At 41.3% G+C, this 24,333-nt stretch overlaps 1 protein-coding gene across 2 annotated transcripts in view; it reads left to right on the top strand.

Annotated features, from left to right (window-relative positions):
• Positions 1 to 24,001, top strand: part of SPMIP7 (sperm microtubule inner protein 7) — a 54,176-nt gene extending 30,175 nt beyond the window's left edge. For both annotated transcript variants that reach the window (XM_081537452.1, XM_081537451.1), the window contains 6 exons: positions 1,637 to 1,775; positions 3,583 to 3,650; positions 9,941 to 9,982; positions 11,312 to 11,419; positions 22,532 to 22,639; positions 23,781 to 24,001. In XM_081537452.1, coding sequence (XP_081393578.1) covers positions 1,637 to 1,775; positions 3,583 to 3,650; positions 9,941 to 9,982; positions 11,312 to 11,419; positions 22,532 to 22,639; positions 23,781 to 23,904 — 589 coding nt within the window. In that variant the 3' untranslated portion in view covers positions 23,905 to 24,001. The remainder of the gene's footprint in view (positions 1 to 1,636; positions 1,776 to 3,582; positions 3,651 to 9,940; positions 9,983 to 11,311; positions 11,420 to 22,531; positions 22,640 to 23,780) is intronic.
• The last annotated feature ends 332 nt before the right edge of the window (positions 24,002 to 24,333 follow it).

The following is a 24,333-nucleotide window of genomic DNA, read 5'->3' as shown; positions in this document are numbered from 1 at the left end:
GGAACTGTTTTCCAGTCAAAGGGATTACAGAGTAACAGCCCCGTGTCAGACATGTGACTGAGGGGTCTATCAAGGAAGAGCAAAGGCAAGAGTCTGCAGCAGAATAAGGGAGGCATAGTGGAAGAAGTCAGGAAATGCCAGGATCCAGATCTCACGGGGCATGTTAAGAAACTGTAAACAGTAGAGCATTGGCAGTGAAGTGGCCAGATCGAGTGTGTATATCAACAGTCATGGTGGCTGCTGGATTCAGAGTGGATTGAGTGAGAGGAGAAGCTGGCAGACCAGTCAGAAGGCTGCCACTGTCATCTAGGTCAGAGGTAATAGCAGGTAGGAGGAAGTCAGTAGGAAGTTTTAACAGTTGTTGGCCTCTGGATACATTTTGAAAGCAGAGCCAACACAATTTTTAGGCTGGAGATTATGAGTCTGAAAGAAAGAGGCATGGAGAATGATTCCAAGGTTTAGGCTCTGCAGCCGCATGGACTGAAGCCATTGCTTATCATAGTGAAGGCAGGTAGAGCAGGTTTGGGGTGAAAGAAAAGAGATCAGTTTTAGACATGCTGAAAATCAGAGATGCTCATTAGGCATCCTAGTGGATATGTCAAGTGGGCAGTGGATCTGTGGGTCTTCAGTCTGGTGGGAGAGGACTGGGCTCGAGGAATACATCTGGGTGTCATGATTTATGGGCAGGGGTGTCAAGCCACAGCATTGAATGAGCCAAAGAAGGGCAGAGCTTGAGTCTTGGCATGTGTACATCAAGAAAGAGGAGAGAAGGAAACCAGCAAAAGAGACCAAGAGAAGGCAACAGGTAGAGGAGGAAGAAGATGCAGAGACCTGGTATCCAGATGTCTTTAGGGAGGAGGGAGATGAACTGCTTCACATCATGTGAATACAACTGACCCTTCAGAAGCCAGTAATCAAGATAGGAGTCCTAACTTTGACCATCAGTGACTAAGTGACCTCAAGCAAACAAACTCAGTTCTCTAAGCCTTAGTTTATGTGTATATCAATGTTCTTGTCCTGCTGCAGAGACCAAATGAAAAAAAAAAATGTGTAACAGATTACCACAATGTAGCAGTTTTAAATCATGCCCATTTATCATCTCACATTCCCATAAGACCAAAGTGCTGGCATGTCCACACTGTGTTCAATGCTCAGGGTTTCTCAGGCTGGAATCAAGACATCAGTGACAGCTGAGTCCTCATCTCCCAGGATCATTCAGATTGTTGGCAGAATTCAGCTCAGTGCAGCTTCAGGACTCACCGGTTTTGTTTAAGGATAACTAAAGAGTGTCTGCTGCTGTTTTCTTGCCTCTTTGGGGGCTCACCTGTTTAGGTTAGAACCATGTAAGATAAGCCACCTTTTGATTCACTCAAATTCAGCCGATTAGAGACCTTAATTACATGTGTGCAATCCCTTTTGCCATATAAAGTTGCCATAGAAACTGTCATAGCAATGGTACGTCTCACATTCATTTGCTCTGCCCACATCAGAAGGGAAGTGGTTATGTACAGTGTGTACACTAGGGGCAGGAGTCTTGAGGGACATCTGCCTACTACAGAATATGATATTGTTAGGAAGCATGCTAGTTGAATATATATTTTTCACAAAATTTATTCATTATTTAATAATTTTATAGAGCTTATGAAATGGTTCCTTGGGACAAGATGCTACCACCAAAACTTGATCCAGAAGAAACAACAGTGGAAAAAGCTGCTGACCCTGTTTCACATTGTTTTACACTGAAAAGATATGAAGGATTGCCAGCAATAACACAGGTCAGTGGTTAGGGACCTTAATTATGTGTGCAAAATCCCTTTTACTTTATAGTTACATTTTTTGAAATAATGCATTTATTACTGAACCAAACTTTAAACCACAGTAATATTTATTTTATTGTTAAGAATTATGAAAAGAGCAAAGCAAATACATACATTTATGGAATTAAAAGTTCCATAATCATAAGTCATCAGTAACCTCAAATGCATTCATACCTATATTGGAACTTTTCACATTTCATTTAAAGACCACCTTTTTCACAAAAGTTATTTTCAAGTACTGTGTTTATTTTAAAAATTGCAAAAGAAGGAGTAAGTAGTGAAGAGAGATATGATTATGATTCCTCCAGAGAGCCTATACTGAGAACAGTCCTTAAATCCAGAACTTAGCTCTGCACTTTTTGAGGCAGAATGGGAAAATCCATGAATCACAAAACTTTTTTGACAGACATACCCAATTATCTGTAGAGATGTTCATTGTTTTCATTTCTGACATCAAGAACTCATCATGGGGGAAAAAAAACTCATCACAGGGATTATTATATCCACATAAAAGCCAGGGTACTTTCCTTAAAGGATGAATCACTCCATGTTACCACATTGATTAAAACCCATCACTTTCTAGAAGGTAAAACTCATCCTCCTTGCATGACACATACCCAGGTCTCTGTTATTTGCCCATAATCTCCTTCTTAACCCCATCTCTCTCCATCTCTTCCTCTAGTTTCTACTCCACCACCAACATGTCACCCTCCACATTGCACATCACATTCTGTGCTGAGCTTCTCTCAAATCTTTGAGTCTACCTGCTGCTTCATCCAGCCTTGTCTTACTGTTTTCTCTGGGCTATATCTCGAGAACCATTCAGGTCTTACTTTAGGCCTCACAGTATTGCATGGGATGCCCTTGCTCTGTGTTTGCAAAGCACCTTCTCCTTCCCTCGATTCCCTCATTTTTTGGGGGAAATCTGAGCCCTGGGACCACCTTTCAGAATGAAGTGTTTAATATGTAAAATACACAGGACTATAAAAGAGATCAGCTATATTGAAATACAGTTCTAAACATGGACTCCTAAGAGGTTCATGAGCTACAGGTTAAGAAGTCTAGAATATCTTGAAAAACTTCAGCTTTTACAGTGAACAAAATGATATTAAGAGGAGAAAATAAAGCATTAATATAAAATCTCAGCATATGATTTGCACACAGAAATTAAAACCAATTAAAAGACCAAAAATATGTCTGGATTCCTAACTATTAATACTTTTAAGGCTCTCTCAACTCCTTTAAAATACTTTATACCTTGTGAGAACTGGTCTTTTGATGTTGAACTATTCTTTGATGTTGAACTATACTTGTGTCCAAAGTCCTTCATGGCAGGATGAGATTCAGAGCTCAGGCTCAGGGTGGGAGAGACTATCCTGAGGCTGTGGAGCCAAGAAAGCACCATCTTGAGATGAGAACTCAAGTCAGACCTTTCACAAGGGCTTCAGTCCGGAGGAGGTAGCTAACAAGGCAGAGTCCAGCTCCGGAAAAACAAACTTGACACTGAAGGCCTGAGGGCAAAGCAGAGAGCAGGAGTGGTTCCGGAGCAACCCTCTGAGTAGGTAACGATGCTCCAGGAGTGCCTCCACTAGGTGCCCTGGGCCCTTGCCTGTGATAGGGGAGGACTGATAAGAGGGACTGAGCTTGTGTACTAGAAATTATGGTACTTGAAACTTACATACCAGAAATCACAGTAATTGAAGTTTAAATACTAGAAATTACAGTCACTTTGTTAAATACTTGTCATTCATTTTGATGATTTTAGATGGTTGGTGGACTCTGGGACAGATTTCAAACAAGATCTTTCTTGGCACCAGTCAAGCCAGTTAATTTGTAAGTTTTATCTCCTAATGTTCTCATCACTGTCACATATTTATCTTTAATCATCGGACACTCTAGCCCATGGGTGAGGAGCACATCCTCTGGAGAGCATCCCAGAGGCCCTCACACTTCGTCCTCGTGGTTGGAAAGAGAACCCAATCCCCAGCGCAGTCACTCGTGTTCCCAGCTTTCTCTGGTTTTCCCTTAACCCTTCTTAAAGTGTAGACTATCAAATATACCACAATCATTTAAAAATAAGGAGTGTTTTTATATCATTTGATATGAAGATTTATAGTGTTGTAAAATACGTGGGCTTCAAGGGATTATAAATTATTTTCTATCAACTTTTGTATCTTATATTTATTCTGTGTTCTGTTAACACTAAAAGCAATGACCTTATTACTAATTGTTCCACAAATACAATTTTATGCATTTAGTCTAAAAAAGCTTGGTACTTCTGTCTTTGAAAATGTCACTGTTTTGTTTTTTTTTCTTCTAATTTTAACTCACAATCCAGCCATCACCTGTTTTTATTTTTTAAATTTGATTTTGAATATTTCCTATATAAAAATGTAAAATAGAAATATGATATAACCTGTGTATCTACTTCCCAGCTTTAGAAACAAACCATTACTAATACCCAGAAGACCCTATGTACTTCTCTCCAAGAAGATGTGCCTTCCTCAGGGATCACATTATTCTGGATTTGATGTTTCATATATTCATGTACCATTAAAACATATATGTTCTTCTTAACTAAGATATGAAATTGTGTTCCATATGTGGAGACTCAATATAAGTGATATCAGATGTACAGTCATGCAGCTTAACATTTTTGTTCCTCATTGTGCTTGTGAGACTCACACATGCTGGCTTCTCTAGGTATTCACTTTCTCTGACATAAAGTCTTCCGATGAATGAATATACTGCCAATTAGTCATCGATTCTTGTAATTTAATATTTTGTCTGATTTGTCTTGCAGTTGGAAACAATGTCCCTGTATCTTTATAAAGTACAAAGATATTTCTGGGTTTTATATATGCATCCTTACATCTATAATTGCTGCATCTAGAGATGTGAACTCCTTTATGTACTTAACATTGCAACATTATTCTCCAAATGAGTTTTGCCAGTGGACCAGCCATCAACAATGCTTGAGATCCCACTGCTGCATTCTGTGTCCTGCATTTGGGATTTCCAAATTTTAAACATCTAACTTTAAAAGTGTAAAATTGTGCTTCCTTATAATTTTGATATTTCACGGTTACTAATATTTTTTGTAAGTTGTGACTTACTTGCATGCTCATGTGTATAACTTACCTTTTCGTGTATTTTGCATCTGGGTTATTTGTCTTTTACTTTTTGATTGTAGAAAGTTTTATGTCTGTTATTCTGGATAAAAATCCTTTATTGGTAATATGCATCAAGATATCTCCTTCTAGTCTGTGACTTTTCTATTTTGTGGGTGCCCTTTGCTGAACTGAAGTTTTGAATTTTAATATGACTGAAGCCATCGATATTTCCCTCTGTATGTTGTTATTTTCTATGGAATTTTTAATAGATCTTTCCCTGTCCAGAAGTAATAAGGATATTAGCCTTCTTTTCTTTTTTCCTAAAACAATTAAAATTTTGCTGTTCACATTTATTTCTTTAAACCATTTGAAATTGATTCTTGCTTACGGTCTGAGCAAGGAACCTGTTTCTCAGCAGGACTAGGCAGGTGTCCTGGCCCAGTTTAGTGACTAGACTGCTGAGTAGTGGCCTGTTGGTTGCAGCCCATTAGTGGAGAGTCACAACCAGAATTTTTGTGAAAATTAAGTAGAATAGAAAATATAAGAATGAATCACATGGAACCTTAAAGAGATATTTTTATTTTGCAACAAATACTGTGGCCAGTTATGAAGAATAGTGTGAGACAGACAGATAATGTATAAGAAAAATGCATGTGCCCACAGTGAGATTATCCCATCTTTTGTTCCCTGGAATTTCATCACCTGAATGGGAGGGTGTTAACCTTGTACATTTAATTTTACATTTACCTAATCCACAATTCATTGTAAAGCAAAGTATGGGAGATTATAGCCTTAGCAAAATAAATAAGTTATTGAAAAATTTAAGTTATGGAAAAGTAATATCAAAGTGATATTTTTCAAATATATTAACAATTTTATATATCACTTCAGTAGAACCAACATAAATTGCCCTTTAAAGAAGGATTTTTTATTCTTAGAAGAAAAAAGACTAGTGAAGTGGAAATATGCAAAATCATAATCAAGTTTAAATGCTGAATCTGAAGTTGCAAATAATGACAATGTTGAGAAAAATAATTGAGTCTCATCAGCAAACAGATTTCATTGAGCCATATTCTAAAAATAATATGTTAAGTTCTAATAAAGATTACTTAAAAGATGGTTTTAACATGTATAAAGCACCCCAATAAAAATAATAGATTCTCATGTATAAATTGAATGGTAATAATGTAAATAAAAGATTGAAACATTCAAAATTTAAGATCTTTTAAACATAGCAAGCTGAAATAGTTGATAATATCACTCAAATATCTTTTAAGAGAACAGAGATATAAATTACAGGTACTAACTCTTAATGTTATGTGAGAGCTAATGAAAAAACCTTTTTTTGCAGGAATTCGCTAGAGTTTCAGTTGTTGGGACTAGGTGCTTTCACTGCCGTGGGGCCAGTTTTGATCCTTGATACAGGAACTAAAATCTCACAAGCCATGTGGCATGGCCAAAAAAGGAAAAGAAAAGAAAAAAGTTTATCAACATTTTTTTATTTACATGTCATGTAGTGAAATAGCAAATAGCTAACCCAGTTTCTATGGATCCATTGCATTTATTGTTTTAATGATGAATCATCTAATGAACTAAAAGCCATATATGTTACCAGTTCTGTCATGTCTCAGAACTCCTGCTGCTCTCGTGAGCAACAAAAACCTGTATGTGAATGCTCATAACAGCTCTATTCATATCTTCAAAATCTGGAAACAACCAAGATTGCTTTCAACGGGTGAATGGAAAACATGTAGTAGATAAAGATACTAGAGTAGAGCCATGTAGTGGAATACTATTCAGCAATGAAAGAGAACAAGCACAGCACACAACTCACGAGTCAATTTTCAATGCATTTTGTTCAGTGGAAGCAGCCAGACCCAAAAGTCTCATACTGCACAATTCCATTTATATGACATTCTAGAAAAGGCAAAACTACCAGGGTGGGAGTGGGTTGGTGGCTTCCAGGAATTGGGGGAGAGGGAAAGAGCTGAAGACAAAGCCTGTAAACTAACATTAGGGAAATGGAACAGTTGTGTATGGTTCTGTGGTGCTGGCCACATGACACTTTGTCATACCCACAGAACTGTATACCACAGAGAACAAACTTTACTGAACACAAAGTAAGACATAGATTGATAGATACCACGATGGTGGGAAAATCCAGATTGGGATGCACATGGTGACAAGTGAATCTGTGTTACAGAAAAATGACATTACTACATTTAAGTGGATGGAGAAAATCAGGAGTGGTCCTAAATGTGGACCTTCATAATCTTGGAAACAGTATTTGGACCAAAGACTGTAAGATTCAAGACAAAAAGAACTGTATATAAGTGCTATCTATACTCTATTTGGTAAATGTGTTTCTCACCAGAAATGGATTGACGGTTTTGAAACTTCTTACATGTATACTAGGTTTGAACAAAAAAGCAAGTCTTTGGCTAGAGGTCTAGATAGCTAGAGTCAGGTTTCATACTGTCAGAGAGAAAAGGGTAAGATAGACCCTGTGGTGCTGATTAGATCTGGGGACATTCCAGGAAACTTACGTGGACAGGCACACCCTCCTTTTGGTGTGCTTCACAGATACTGTGTTTTTGCTTTTGATTTCGTGGGTTTGTTCTTTTTTTGTTTCATTTTTCTCTTACAAATTGAAGGTTTGTGGGAACCCTGCATCAAGTGAGTCTGTTGGTGCCATTTTTCCAGCAGCATTTGCTCACTTTGCATCTCTGTGTCACATTTTTGTAATTCTCACAATATTCCAAACATTTTCATTATTATATTTGTAATGGCGATCTGTGACCGGTGATCTCTGTTAATAGTGCAACAATATTCAGTTCAGTTCAGTCGCTCAGTCATGTCCGACTCTGTGCGACCCCATGAACTGCAGCACGCCAGGCCTCTCTGTCCATCACCAACTCCCGGAGTCTACCCAAACCTATGTCCATCGAGTCAGTGATGCCATCCAGCCATCTCATCCTCTGTCGTCCCCTTCTCCTCCCACCCCCAATCCTACCCAGCATTAGGGTCTTTTCCAATGAGTCAACCCTTCGCATGAGGTGGCCAAAGTATTGGAGTTTCAGCTTCAACATCAGACCTTCCAATGAACACCCAGGGTTGATCTCCTTTAGGATGGATTGATTGGATCTCCTTGCAGCCCAAGGGACTCTCAAGAGTCTTCTCCAACACCACAGTTCAAAAGCATCAATAGTTCGGCCCTCAGCTTTCTTCACCATCCAACTCTCACATCCATACATGACCACTGGAAAAACTATAGCCTTGACTAGACGGACTTTTGTTGGCAAAGTAATGTCTCTGCTTTCAAATATGCTATGTAGGTTGGCCATAACCTTCCTTCCAAGGAGTAAGCGTCTTTTAATTTCATGGCTGCAATCACCATCAGCAGTGATTCTGGAGCCCAAAAAAATAAAGTCTGACACTGTTTCCACTGTTTCCCCATCTATTCCCCATGAAGTGATGGGACCAGATGCCATGATCTTAGTTTTCTGAACGTTGAGCTTTAAGCCAACTTGTTCACTCTCCTCTTTCACCTTCATCAAGAGGCTCTTTAGTTCTTCTTCACTTTCTGCCATAAGGGTGGTGTCATCTGCATATCTGAGGTTATTGATATTTCTCCCGGCAATATTACAACTCACTAAAGGCTTAGAATATGATGAACATTTTTTAGCAATTAAGTATTTTTAAATTAAGATACTGACTTTAGGCATAAAACCATTGTACACTTAATAGACTACAGTTGAGTATAAACATGATTGTTATAGGCACTGGGAAATCAAAAAATTGGTGTGACTCACTTTACTGGTGGTATTCATTCACTTTTATTGCCGTGATCTATTACCAAGCTCTTACTATCTCTGTTGTATCCCTTTAATACATATATATATGTGTGTGTGTATATATGTGTGTGTGTGTGTGTATATATATATATATATATATATATATATATATTCAGAAATATATGTAGATATGTAGGTACACAGGCTTCCCTGGTGGCTCAGACAGTAAAGAATCTGCCTGCAATGCAGGAGACATGAGTTTGATCCTTGGGTGGGGAATAGTCCCTGGAGAAGGGAATGGCTTCCCACTCCAGTACACTTGCCTAGAGAATTCCATGGACAGAGGAGTTAGGGCAGGCCACGGTTCATGGGGTCGCAAAGAGTTGGACACGACTGAACAGCTAACACTTTCACTTCCTTTTCAGGTACACACGGGTTCACATACACTCATACATACATTTGAAGCATGTCCAGCTCCAAAATGTTGGTTTAAAATGCCCTTCTCCAATAGAAGACATTGTAAGATCCTTGGAGAAATGGCTAATTCTGGGGTTGGAGCAGGGAAAGTACAAAATAAACCCTTAGCTCCTTGAAGTGCCCTAGGTAACTGTAGACTTGTCTGAGACACTGAACTTCTTTGGGCCATGGAGGCTTTCTCTCCACCATGGAGGGTTACACCCAAGGCTCAGTCAACTCAAATGTCAGCCTTCTTTGTGTCTCTTTACAACCCCATGGACTGTAGCCTGCCAGGCTCCTCTGTCCCTGGAATTCTCCAGGCAAGAATTCTGGAGTGGGTTGTCATTCCCTTCTCCAGGAGATCTTTCCAACCCAGGGATCAAACCCGGGCCTCCTGCATTGCAGGCCGATTCTTTACCATCTGAATCACCAGAGAAGCTCCTAAGAAAAGTAGAGGTCAACTTTGCCAATGTAATCATTGAGGATAAAAACAGAAAACAAAAACTAGAAGAGGCTTTGGAACTAAATTAAAGGAGTCAGCAAGGATTTACTCATCCTTGGCTGTTTGGAGTCAGTTTGTTCTGCATTGGCTTTTTATCACTTAAAGCTACATCTTCAAGTCTTTTCTGTTTAAAATTACAAACTTTTGGAAGCGCATTCCTTTGAGATATATCTGAAGACTTAATAAGAGAAGTACTCTGACAACCTGATTTTTGTTAATGTCAGTAACTCAGTCGTCCATATTTTCTTTTTTTCTTAGTGTGAGTCCAAGTTCCAGAAGCAAATACATTCCTCTCTATACGTAAGTAACGTTTCTTAACATTTTAAAAATTACTAGATTTACCTCTGTATTGTAGTTACTTTCAGCTCACTCATGTTTGTAACTCACTCTTTAAAACAATGTACACTTTCTAGCAGATTTCTAATGTTTTCCTAGCATGGTGCCTGTCGACAGTTTCAACAAAAATGTGTTAAAGATTTTGATAAAAGAAATAAAGCATTAGCATTTTTTTCAGTTTTCCCAAACTGGTTATTTTATGAAATAAAATACCTTGGCTACTGCTAACATTAGGTGTTGGCAACCAGAAAGACTTTTACACTTGACATGAAAGCTGTAATGGGCTCACATGCTGAAGGGCAGGAAATGCGACCGCTCACTTTTCTAAATTTAAATCTGACTTCCCGTGGGTGGCACAGAAGTGCGTCACCCACCACTTGGGTCTTCTGTGCTTTATACCGGAGAAACACCTTGTGTTTTAGCCATCTTGGGCTGTTGGCACGGCTTGGCACAGACTGGGGCTGATCACAGCAGACGTTTATTTCCCGCAGTTCTGCAGTCTTGACATCAGGGATGGCCCAGGGACGGTCCTCTGCTGGTCACACGTTTGTGTCCACACGAGGTGCTTGTGGGGCCCCTTTTATAAGGACACTAATGACTCAAGTACCTCCCGCCTCCTGATACCATCACCTTTGGGTGTTAGGATTTCAGCATATACATTTCGTTGGGGGGACATACACATTCAGATCACAGTAACTTGGAACAAAGTAAATCCAAGAAAATGGAAGAATCTGGGCCTTTCATCTCTGCTGCCCCACCGTCTCCCCTACCTCATTACTCTAGCGTCTCCTGCTCCCCAGCTGAGTTGACTCCGTTTTCTATGAGTGGCCCAGAAATGCCTCCAGGACACCCTGTCACTTCCGTTGATGGAGTGGACCTTCTCACAGGCCCTGAAGGCACATTGCTGGTTTCCCAGAACCCCAGGCCCATACCCTGTTTCCATCTCCACAGGAGCCTCCTCAGCCCTGGGACACTAGCACCTGCCTGCCCCAGGCCACGTCCAGTCTCCAGGGAAGGACTTGGCTCATGGCTGCAGAGACAGCCTGCTTCTTTGCTCAGAAACACAAGCCAGCTGTTACTCTCACTCTGGCCCAAACCGAAGATCAATTCTTACTCTAAAAAAGAAAATCTCCTTACTTTATTTTTTAAGGCAAATTGTTCCATCACCGCCGTTAATGTATTACATTTTGAATTTTGATCTGTTTTGGCAAGATTTCCTTTGCAAGTTAGGATATGTTCACCTGTTTTTTCTATGTTTCTAATAAAAAATATAAAGTCTTTTCATCCCAACAGTGGTTGCGTGCAGTCTACAAATGCCGATGACGTTGACAACCCCTGCGGAGACATCACATCGCTCGCCAAGCCTCGTAGCTCTGAAATCCTTTATACAAACTCAAGTCGGTGAGTTCCACGTGTGATTGTGCCTCTTACTTTATTATTAAGGAAGAAACATGATCATAGGCTTTGCAGTGAATGAAGCAATAGAAAAACAGCCTTGAATAAACAAGTTCCTACTGAATAGTGCAGGGAACTATATTCAGTATCTTGTGATAAAACCATAATGGAAAAGAATATGAAAAAACGAATGTGTATATAACTGAGTCACTTTGCCGTATAGCAGAAATTGGAACAACATTCTAAATCAACTGTACTTCAATAATTAAAAAAACGGAAAACAGCCTGGTACTGAGCACAACTTAAGAAGAAAGATACTTGTGTCCTGAAAGGGCTATGGTTTCTCACAAAGGAGATTACAGTTTTGAACACTGACTAGCCTGGGTTTACATCCAATGTTTTATGAATATATATATATATATACATATATATGTATATATATATGTATATATATATATATTTGCTTTCACCCATGGAAATACTGAAGCTCAGAAATTGCTTCATTAGGATAATTCACAAGACACACTACAATAAGCCAATGTTCTGAGTGGTTTTTTAAAAAAATTTGTTGGAGTAGATTTACAATGTTGTGTTAGTTTCTGCTGTACAGCAAAGTGAATCAGTTATACATATATATATTCCACTCTTTTTTAGATCAGTTATACATATATATATTCCACTCTTTTTTAGATCAGTTATACATATATATATTCCACTCTTTTTTAGATTCTTTTCCCATCTTGGTCATTAGAGAGTACTGAGTAGAGTTCCCTGTGCTATTCAGCAGGTCATTATTAGTTATATACTTCATATAAAGTAGTGTCAGTACAAGGGCTTCCCAGGTGGCTCAACAGTAAAAGAATCTACCTGCCAAGCAGGAGACGTAAGTTCAATCCCTGGGTCAGGAAGTTCCCCTGGAGGAAAAAATGGCAACCCACTCCAGTATCCTTGCCTGGGAAACCCCATGAACAGAGGAGCCTGGCAGGAGTCCATGGAGTTGCAAAAGAGTTGGACAGAATCAGCGACTAAACAACAACAGCAACTAAACAACAACAGCAACTAAACAACAACAGCAACAGTATGTGTATGTTAATCCCAGTCTGCTGTCTATCCCTCCCAACTCTTATTCCCCAGTAACCATAAATTTGTTTTCTGCATCTGAGACTCTATTTGTTTTGTAAATAGGTTCATTTGTACCATTTTTGTTTAGATTCCACATATAAGTGATAGCATATGGCATTTGTCTTTGTCTTACTTCACTCAGTATGACAGTCTCTAGGTCCATCCATGTTGCTGCAAATGGCATTATTTTGTTCTTTTTATGGCTGAGTAATATTCTGTGGTAATCATGTACCAAATTTTCTTCATTATGCCACTGAGCTGTTACACATCACTGCTGGTACACCTTCAGTTTCTGTGATGACTGGAAGGCTTGCAGGAGAAGTCCTGTGAGCCTGTAGTGTGAATCACCAACAGTATTTTAAATGTCAGTTGCTCTATTATTTTTTTAAACATCCATTGTGCCTAAATAACAGCTCAGTTTCACCTTGGCTGTCCTTCATACCTGTTCTACATCCCCTAATAATTTTGAATTTTCATGTGTTACACATTCTGACACCCTAATTCTTTTGACTATTTGACGAAAGTAAACTATGTTTCAAAAGTAACTTTGGTTTTAAATTATATTTCTGTAACTTACTGCATTGAAGAAATAAATTAGTTGTTATATTTCAACCAATAAGAAAGAAAGAAAGAAAAGAAGAGAGAGTACATAAAGTATTCCACGTACTGTACCAAACACTTAGCCCTCACGTAGCTTGCAAACCTGCAGGGCCGGTGAGCTCCGCACCCCAATAATGATAATATAAGGCAGAATAGAGTGAGGCTCCTGAGAAGCATGTTTAGTGTTCTTGATCTGGGTTGTACTGAGAGGTCACTTTTATCCACAATCCTTGAAGGCTGTAGTGAAGAAGAACTAAAGAGCCTCTTGATGAAAGTGAAAGGGGAGAGTGAACAAGTTGGCTTAAAGCTCAACGTTCAGAAAACTAAGATCATGGCATCTGGTCCCATCACTTCATGGGAAACAGATGGGGAAACAGTGGAAACAGTGTCAGACTTTATTTTTTTGGGCTCCAAAATCACTGCTGATGGTGATTGCAGCCATGAAATTAAAAGACGCTTACTCCTTGGAAGGAAGGTTATGGCCAACCTACATAGCATATTTAAAAGCAGAGACATTACTTTGCCAACAAAAGTCCGTCCAGTCAAGGCTATGGTTTTTCCAGTAGTCATGTATGGATGTGAGAGTTGGACGGTGAAGAAAGCTGAGGGCCGAAGAATTGATGGTTTTGAACTGTGGTGTTGGAGAGGACTCTTGAGTCCCTTGGGCTGCAAGGAGATCCAATCAATCCATCCTAAAGGGGATCAATCCTGGGTGTTCATTGGAAGGACTGATGTTGAAGCTGAAACTCCAATACTTTGGCCACCTCATGCGAAGAGTTGACTCATTGGAAAAGACCCTAATGCTGGGTAGGATTGGGGATAGGAGGAGAAGGGGACGACAGAGGATGAGATGGTTTGATGGCATCACTGACTCGATAAACATGGGTTTGGGTAGACTCCGGGAGTTGGTGATGGACAGAGAGGCCTGGCGTGCTGCAATTCATGGGGTCACAAAGAGTCAGACACGACTGAGCGACTGAACTGAACTGAACTGAACTTCAAGGCTGTGACATTTTAGCTGAATCCTAAGGAAGGATTTGTCTGTTATGATTCTTGCCTAATTTCTGCAGGGAAATGATTGCAAAACTATTACAATATTGTAAAGTAATTAGCCCCCAACTAAAATAAATAAAAAATAAATAAATAAATAAAAGTAGAAATTCTAAAAAAAAAAAAGTTTAAGAGTGAATATAAGGATAAACTCAATTGAAAATATTCTTCTGGCCTCAAATTTTCTAGTATTTTTCCTTTGAAATGTACATTTGAATTTTGAAGTGTTTTATGAAACATTCTTTCTGATGAAAAAAATATATATTCTTCTGTATCACTCTTCAAGGAGAGTAAAGAGCAGTCTGGCAGCATTTTAAAAATTTGATGTAGAACATACTATTTGAGTAAGTTTGGGAACAGGCCCTTCTACCTCATCTTGATGTTAGTGTTTTTAAGAAAAGGAAATTTGAGTGATCATGTTGAATTGGACATTAACTGTACTTACCTAAATTGGGCACTAGAGGGCCTCCAAGGTTGCAAAGTTTCTTCTTTGGATGAGATTTCAATTTTTAATAGAATTTTAATGTAGCGTAGGTGGTTAGTGGTAGAGTTCTCACCTGCCCCACAGGAGGCCCGCATTGGATTTCCCACCCATGCAGCCTCAGCATCCCCTTTAAGGATTCCCTGGTGGCTCAGACCCCTTTAGGTATTCCCTGGTGGCTCAGACAGTAAAGAATCTGCCTGCAATGCAGAAGACCTGGCTTTGATCCCTGGGTCATTGGGAAGATCCCTTGGAGAGCTGAACGGCTACCAACTCCAGTATTCTTGCCTGGAGAATTCCATGGACAGAGGAACCTCGTGGGCTACGGTCCATGGTGTCACAAAGAGTCAGACATGACTAAACAACTAACACTTTCATTCACTTTAACTTTTTAACAAAGAAAAAGGCTTTCCATTTTTATTATGAGATATAGATACAAAATATATAGTATCATATGTAAAATATAAAGCAAAATAACAAGGAAATGCCTGTGTCCCGGGCCTAGCTAAGGAAATAGTATTTATTCACATCTTTTAAGCTGCCTGTATACTCCTTACAACCTTATCTCCTGAGTTTCCTTCCGTAACCCAGAAGTCATCACATCAGTCTTCATGCTTATCCTCTGCTTGCTTTGCTTGGTAGCTTTGCTACATATACTTGAATCTCTAAACAAAATACTAAGTTGTTTCTACGGTACCACTGAGCCAAGTACAGAAGATGCAGGCAATGTGATGTCATCTGCATAAGGTCCAAAACCCATAAACACATAAACTTACTTTGTGCCCAATAGAGAACCATCCTACTCAAATGCAAAGATGACTCTTCCTTGGCTTTCTCACCTTAAACTTTCCTAAAGGGAAACGTCTTTATGAGATCATGTTTAAGGGTTTCTCATAACCCATGACACTTAGGCCGGGAACACTGCCTGCCCCGACCTTTCAGTGGAAGTCGCATTTCAGACAGAGTCAAGGCCACAGACTCTTGCGTTCAGTGGTTGGAACTGCCAGTTGCCGCAAAAGGTGAACGCTTTCAAATGCTCCTTATTCATTAATTTTGTATTCTGGGCACCAAGTCATTTGACATGCCCAGTATATTGGTGGTGATTATGCTAATAATTTTGAAATTAACTCTTAAAATTGTAGAACTGAATCTGATCATTACAGAAAAAAGTATCGAAAAAATTAATAAAAATATAACCAAACTGTCACATAAAAACATAGCTGTTATTAAGATTTTGGCATATTTCCATCTGTCATCTGCATCCTTCATCTTCCGTGTGTGTATTTATACAGCTATGATCATGCTACATATGTAACTTTTACTGCATTCACTTTATAACATCATCATAGGCACATGTTATTATGAACTCATCATAATTTTTTATTTGTGAAGATCGTAATTTTTTATTTTTATAGATGTACTGTCATTGACTTCCAGGGGGCTTCCCTGGTAGCTCAGCTGGTAAAGAATCTGCCTGCAATGCTGGAGACCCCAGTTTGATTCCTGAGTTGGGAAGATCCCCTGGAGAAGGGATAGGCTACCCACTCCAGTATTCTTGGGCTTCCCTGGTGGATCAGATGGTAAAGAATCCTCCTGCAATGTGGGAGACCTGGGTTCAATCCCTGGGTTGGGAAGATACCCCGGAGGAGGGCATGGCAACCCACTCCAGTATTCTTGCCTGGAGAATCCCATGGACAGAGGAGCCTTACAGGCTATAGTCCATGGGGTCGCAAAGAGTCAGACACGACTGAGTAACTAAGCACAGCACAGCACTGTCATTGACTAGTGTGTTTAGGTTACATATGTAAATATTTCCTGTTTTTTACCATGATAAATAATGTTGTCAAATACTTTTTAAGTGAATCTTTTTCATAACTTGGAATTATTTACTAAAGGGAGACTTCTTGAAATGGGCTATGAGGTCAAAATATATAAACATATTTACAATAGAACCATAGTTTACATCCAGTGTGTGTACTCAACACCTTCAGTGCTAGCATTTAAGCTCACCAGATAGCACCTTCTTTTCCTTACAAATGTGTTTATTATAAAAACAATTCAATTATATTTGTAAAAAGTAAAATACCCCTTTCTTTCATTCTCGGTCTCAATATTGAAAGTTGATGCATATTTTAGACTTTCCTGCCAGGCCTGCATGAATGTCTGTGGGTAGGCAGCTACGCATTGTTGTGTGTGCAGATGGGGAGGTGTGGGGAGGCGTAAGATTGACAGGTGCAATGGACATTTTCCTCAGCAGTAGGCAGGGCTGTGAAAATCCTTTTTAATGGCTGTGTGATACTCCACTGCAAGTTATAGTTTACATGGGCCAAGTAGTTATTGAAATTTTTTCTATTGTTAAAAAGTACAGCAATAAACAACTTCCACATTATCTTTGCACAATCATGCATACATTTCTTTTAGAACAAATCCCTAAAAGCAGAATTATTGCATGAGTTTTGCATTAAAATATTTTTTGATTTGGTAGGCATGACCTATTATTAAAAGATACTCAGAGCTAAGGAATTCAAGACAGTAATTCAGTCTCCACTGAAGTTCCTAACTTCTAACTTGAGCCTCCTTTGGGAACTAGAATCCATAGTATCCACTAGATTCAACAGGAGTTCTGGAAGTTTGGGGAACTGAGTAGGAATTAAAAAAAAAAAGATACAAAGTCACTCCTCACTTATAATCTGTGTCAAGCAAGCAAGGGAAGACTAACATAAGGAACCTCCAATTTTTTCCAAATCTATTCTCTATCTTTCTCCTAAATTCTAGAGCCATATTCTTTTCAAGAGCATAATGAACAGGGTGAAAGAGAAGTTTTTTTCTGTTAGTAACTATCTTGTGATTCCACATGGTTTCAAAACATCAGATCTATGCCAAGTCAGGATCCCAAAGCATGGAACTCTGCCCTTTCCTAAGAAAAGCGAATGCAGTTTTCTTCTGAGATGGACCACGTGGGCTCTCACGTATGTGCGTCTCAGCTGGCCCAGCCCCTCCCTTGTTTTACCAAGAAGGACAGGAGAGGGGCACAGCCAGGTGACAGAGCAGAGCCCACGCCCTCTGACCCCACACCCAACCCCACCACACCCGGTGCTTTCCAGACCACCGTTTCCCAAACCAGCTTGGTGCTTCCACCATGCTGTCTTCCACTAAATCTTAATCTTTTATTTCAGGACTTCACCCAGTTTCACATTCACTGTGCCTTTACCTCAGTCATCTCTCTGATGAAGCATTTGCAAATAACAAGTAACTGTCCAAAGTGATCCCAAGGCGGCCATGGGCCAAGTCCTGAGCTGGAAGAGGGGACCACCCTGCCCTCCTGGGTGTGCTGCACCTTTAACAAAATCTTAACCACAGCCCAGCTTCAAGCCAGGCTATGAATAGCAGTTCCTTACATTAGCCCACACTTCTGCCTTTTCAGAGAACTTTCACATCGACTCTCTCATTTGTTTTTCAAAGTAGTGTGATGAGGCCAAAGGTGGGGGAACAGGCTCTCTCCCCACTTTACAGATGAGGAGGCTGAGGCAGAGTAAATGATTAAAGAGCCCCAGACACTCATTTTGTGAGCAGTTAAGAGAACAGGGCTCCCACTCCCCTGGGCCACCTCCGGCCAGGGAATGCTTCCTGGGGCCTCAGCCCTGCTCTGGTTGGGGCTGTTGGCTCATTTCTGTGTCCCCTTTTGGATGGAAGAGGTAAAGGTTCCCTGCAAACAGAGGGAGAAAAGCATGTCCTGTAGAGCATGATGATGATAAGAGTGAAACTAATTCCTGAGCAGATCCTGGGGCCACAGTATCTTATTATATTCAGGCAAGCACAGCCCAGTGACCAGAGCCACTCTGGTCCTATTTGGACTTCTCAGCTGCTCCCTCCGCTTTCCCTCCCCTTTTCCCCACCTTCCCAGGCCTGCCTCCTCCTTCCCCTACTCTTGCACTAGGCCAACACTTTGCCCAGGTACCCTGGCCCCACACTCCCTGTAAGGGAACTGTGAATTTCCCCACCCCAACTTGGGCAGAGGTGGTCCTGAAAGCCCCCATCCTATATCCAGGGTCAGAGGGTGGGGGTGCCACCCTGGAGGCAGATGCCAGCCCCCAACACACTCAACGCAAGCATCTGGCTGGATCCCTCTCTGTTGCCCCTGCTCTTAGTTTGCATCGGTCGTCTTTGCCCCACTTGGGTTCTGTAAACCTCTAGTTGTGTATTTACAAAATTTCCTCCTTGATGTGAAAGCGATCAGGAGTCTAGCCTATTTGAGTTCTACTAGATCTGTACCTGACTTAGAATAGCTCTCAATAAACAAGGGTCCAGGTGACTTGAACTTGCACTACACTTACACCCAGAATAGATGCCGCTCAGCTGGAAGCCTGGGTTTAAGGGCCTTCTGGGGCGACTCGGTTCCATTACCTGCCAGCTTCATTGTCTCTGGGCACATGGCTTAGACTTGTTCTCAAGCCTCAGTGCCCCCATCTATACAATGGCATGATCCCAGGACCAAGGACATGGAGTGTTGTGAGATTAAATAAAGCAGCCCATGTAAGTGTCACAAAGGGTGTGGGCTCCTGAGGATTAGTCAGGTCTGTGGTGCAGACAGAGAGCATGTTCATGCTGGAATTCTCGTCCACGTATGCATGACTTGTAATCTGAATATAACATGGTTTTCTCCAATAACATGGTTTTCTCCATGTTTCCTTTATTTTTCTATTTGTCTTTTAATTATATGCCATCTGGGCCCCTTTTTTCTAACTGATTTACTAAACTTCCTTATATTTCTCAAGTTATTTAATTTCTATTTTATTATGTTTTGTTGAGCAAAACCAATTAGTTATAAACTTAGGCAGTAATTTATTCAGTTACCCATAGTGGACCAACCCTCGGCTTATTTTGGGAATCGGGTGCCAGAGAAGGTGTTCAGAAGACCAGCAACTATGGAGCAAAGACAAACATGAAGATCACTTATTTTTTAATGGGTTCCTGCTTCCCTTAGCTTTCCTTAAATGAGGGAATGGGTCTGATCATACACCTGACTTGGAAATTCTCTCAGAACCTGTACTTTTCAGTATCTTTCATCTGAAAAACCTTATCACCCATCAGCCATAGGTCTGTAGAGCATCCCCCAGAATCTGATCTCCCCTAGTCTTGTTGCACTTGAGATGGAAAAAAGTTCCCCTTTGTTGTCCCTGAAAAAGAGTTAAATGGAATAGATTCTAGAAGCAGCGTGGGTGAGGACTTTCGTTTTCAAATATGTGGCAGTTTATTATGCAACTGCATTCATTTCTCAAGCCCAAGCAGCTTATCATTAATTCAGTCCTCTAGTTCATGCTTGTTATTTTTAGATATGATGTAATATAATATCATTATTATAACGTGACATAGAATACTATTTAACATCAATGACCTGTATGCCACAGGTAAATCACAAATAGTTGGATGGTGTTTTAGATCCAGCCCTTCTCGAGCTTCCATCTTTGACTTCTTACTGCTCTGATGGAAGGCTGTGACCTTAGAGGCATTTTCACCCTGCAGGTGTTTTAGAGGCAGTGGAAAAAAACTCTCACGCAAAGGAAGGGGGTTTCCTTCATAACATGCATGGAACCTTTGATGAATTCGGGGAGAGATATAACACATGAATGACTTTGCCCCACTTTTTGTTCCCACTCTGACATACAGCTGCAATTCTAGGAGAAGATTCCAAGAAATCCTGAAGGGTCCTGCCTAGAATTTGGCAGCAGTGGTTCACTCACCTAGATCCCTCCAACAAACCTGAAACCTGAAACAGAGACTTCCAAACTTGACTGCCCATGAGAGTTATCTGGAGAGATAAAAAAAAAAAAAAAAACACAATTTCCAGCTCACAGCACTTACCAATTAAATTAGCATGTCTGGTGGGTGGGAGTCAGGCGTTGGTACCTTTGAAAAATCCCCGAGTTGTCAGGCGCAGCAGCGTTGGGAAACCACTGTCTTCACCTCTCTCCAGCTGCCTGTCCTGGATCAACTGCATTCTTCACTGCCAGGCTGCTATTTTGTACATTTCTTATTTCTTTAAAATCTTGTATTCTGACTAAAATTAGTTGAGCACCTACTAGGTGCTAAAGACTTGCCAGCTGCTTTTCCCTTCGCTGAATCCCTCTAACCCCAAGGGCCCTGGGAGGCTGCGTGCACTCTTGGCTACGCCGCCCAGGGCCTTCCCCACTTAATCTCACAGGTGGTGAAGGGGTGGAGGCAGGCCTGGCTCCCTGATTTCCCAGCCTCACCGTACCCATTAACTTGCACCGCTCATTCTGCCATTGCCCTTGATGTGCTTGCCCTTCCCTTTGTCTGCATTGGTGCCCCCTATTTTATTGCCTGAGAGCCACCTAGTCACAGACTGATGTGCTTGGAAGAGACACAGAATGTTTACTGGCGCAGGCCCTGCCCTATATGTCCTGTCCCCTCGTGTGCTCATGCCATCACAGAATCCATGCCCGGAAGGATACCAGAGGACCTGTCTGCCTACAGACACAAGTAGAATCTGGCCTCCCTCTCGGCTGCAACCTTGAGCTTGGTCCCGTCACCCTTCTCGTAGCCGAGGCAGCGAGGCTTCCAGGGGCTCAGTCTGTGTGCAGGTCTGCAAGTCAACAAGCAGAGTTAGAGGCTCAGGTCTGAGGCCCGGCCCCTGAGCATTCACCATTCACTGCCCTGCCCTGCACTGCCTGCCCGTCACCTGCCACTGCATGTGTATCCTCTCTGAAATTGAGTGTTTTGACAGTTCCTCCTGCAGTCAGTGGTGCTTGGAGGTCTCCTTGTCTTATTGGACATGTGGACTGGATGGGATCAAACCAGGGGACCCTCAGAGGAGCCAACCCTGCGCCTTCCATGGGACTCAGTCCGTGCTGCTCCTTACCTTGTGTCTGGGCATCCATGGAGAATCAGGGTCCTCGCTGAGGAATGTGAGTGCTCCCAGTGGAGGGACCAGGGAGTGGCCGGGGCAAGCTGACCTTCCCCTCTCCTTACTGTGTACCAGGAGGACCGTGAGAGCTGAACTTAGCAAAGACAGGTGTTATTTGAAGTGCCCTGTGATTGCAGAGAGCATGTTTCTGCTCTTTGAGGTACAGTCTGAACCTCACGTCTTCCCTCGCACCTGAGGATGAGGTCCCGTGTCTCAAGCAGCACTTGGACTGGCCCCACCTCTTCCTCAGGAAATAATCCATGGAAAGGGTTTTGTATGCTGCAAAAATGTCAAAACAGTAATTATTCACACACCTCTGAATTACCCATTAGAATATTTGTTTTGGATGTTTGCTTGCCTTTATCAAGAGGAATTTCATACCCATACTGAAAAACCTGTCATACATTCTTGTGTTTTTCTTTTACTCTCTGGAGGGAAAAGGACCAGGAACACAGAGGAGTATGTGGAATTGAGCTAAATCTGATAAACTCATAATGTATGAAGTCAGTACATTAGTGGTGGTGAGAAAGAAGTATTATTTAAAAATCATGCTGTGTGCCCACCAGCATTGGAGTCGGCACCACAACAGTCTGTCTGGGAGCCAGGCCTGCTTTTTGGTAAGGAAAGCGCGTCTGCCTTCGTTAGGAAGCAGCTCTATGGTGGATAGTGTGTGTAAAATACATGCAAATTCAAACAGTAGAGAAGCATGGACTTGAAATAAGTTTCTTCAGTCTGAGAGGAAGGCTGTTACCTACTCATCTCTGCCCCCTGCCTGCATGCTTTCCTGTCTGGCAGTCCGACTTCCAGACCTTAACGTGGGACAAAACCTTTAGGTTACGTCCTTCTTTATGTTTTCATAATTGGGTGCTGGTGACCGTGACTATTTCTCAGATTGTTGTGTTCATTTCCTTTCCTCCCCTCTTTTAACTCTTCCTTTTAGCTCTGCAGATATTCCAGGATACACTGGTAAGGTTCATTTCACAGCCACCCATCCAGCAAATTCTGATCGTCCATCAACGACCCCCTCACCAGATTCAGAAGTGCACCAGTAAGTATGAACCCTATTACTCAATGTGCTTGGATATATTGGGGAGGGGGAAATCCTAATGATGATTATTCCATTAAAGAACAATTAAGTATTAGGAGTAAATTTACATTGTTTAAAAAATAGAGTGTCAAGTCCAAAAAGACAGAAGAGTTCATTTTCCCACTGTTGTTGCTAGAAGGAGTGCATTAAGAGATTGAAAGCATCTTAGGGGACAGCATCTTAGCCTCTTGGACTCAACTCTGCATACTTATCACCCTTCTGCATTATCCTTAGAACATGCATGGAACATACTACATGAGACACACATTCACTTCTTGTGAATAGCCACCTTACTTTTCATAAAAGACAACATTCTGTTAAAATCCATATATATATTTAAACACCATTTTTCAAATTGAAAACAGGAGGCATCTGATGGGAGGTTAGTGCAGACTCCGTGCTTTGAAGCTGCCAGTGAGAAGCAGGGGGTTATCGCTCATTATATCTCAAATTTGAAAACACTTGATGGAAGTCCTGCCTTGCCAGTAAGGTGACACAGCTCTGAAAATGCAAATGCATCTTAGCCAGGTCCAGAGGCTGGCCTCATGCAAGTATAAGCTCTCGAGTTAGGTCAGTGTGCGTCTGGGAGGGGAAGGAACACAGTCCCCCAAAAGGGTGCCTTTTCTCCTTTGTTGGTGGAGGGCGGAGAAGCCATTCATTTCTCAAAACCAGAAATGTCCTTCTCCAGTCTAGAAAGAGGACTCCACCTCTGGCAGCCCCTGAGCCCACACCCCCTAGGCTTTGTGTGGGAGCTGTTGGTTACTCAGTGACCTCTGCAGCTTCACCTCCTTCTGTCTGTATTTTCTGTCTTCTTAGCACCAACTGTAATTCTAGGCACAAAGTAGACTTTCAGTCAGTGATATAATGCATAGGATGCAGTCAGTGAACTGAACGCAAATAAATGAAATAAAGGAAACAGTACTCACAAGGATTCACCATTCCCAGTCTCTCTCTGTTCTGTGCGTCCTTTTCCTCTCTCCCTCTTCTCCCATCGCTTTCTCTCCTCATCTCTCCCATATTTGTGTATCATTAGTTGGAGAATACATGAGGTGATATGTTCTTATTTTATTTCATGTGTCTTTTTTTCTCTCCATTTTGTTAGTGTCTTACGGAAAGAAATGGCAGTTGACCTCTTCCGTCACCAGGGGCCGCTCTCTCGAGTGGTCACCACGGTGACACCCTGCAATCCCTTCAATAAGAAGGATAAGGAAACTATAAGCTACTGAAAGGGACCTGCCCTGAGTGACCCCTGAGCCTGGGAGAGGTGCTGGGTGTGGTGTGATGGGGAGGTGACAGAAGCCAAATAAAGGCACGTTCCCAGTGTGTCTGGCTGGGCCTTGACCAAGCGGAGCTCCAGCTCCAGAACCACGTGAGCATGGAAGCGGACTGTGTGAGAGCCTTCCGTTCTCTCACGTGAGGCTGTATTTGTATCCACACGGCTGTGGATCCCATGAACTTTCATAAACCTTAGCTCGTTCACCCTTGCAACCCCACAGGGGGCATTTTGCAAATATCTTATTATTTTATGAATAAGCAGACTGAGACTAGGAGAAGGAAAATATTAATCAAAGGTCACACAACTCATAGTGGAGTTAGAACTAGAACCCAGCTTTCTGAATTCAGAAACCTTTGCTGCTCCATTTCACTACAGATCA

The sequence above is a fragment of the Giraffa tippelskirchi genome, chromosome 10 (assembly GCF_054371585.1).
Source record: "Giraffa tippelskirchi isolate mGirTip1 chromosome 10, T2T-mGirTip1v1.2.pri, whole genome shotgun sequence".
NCBI lineage: Eukaryota > Metazoa > Chordata > Mammalia > Artiodactyla > Giraffidae > Giraffa > Giraffa tippelskirchi.
This window is presented reverse-complemented; position numbering and strand designations above follow the sequence as displayed.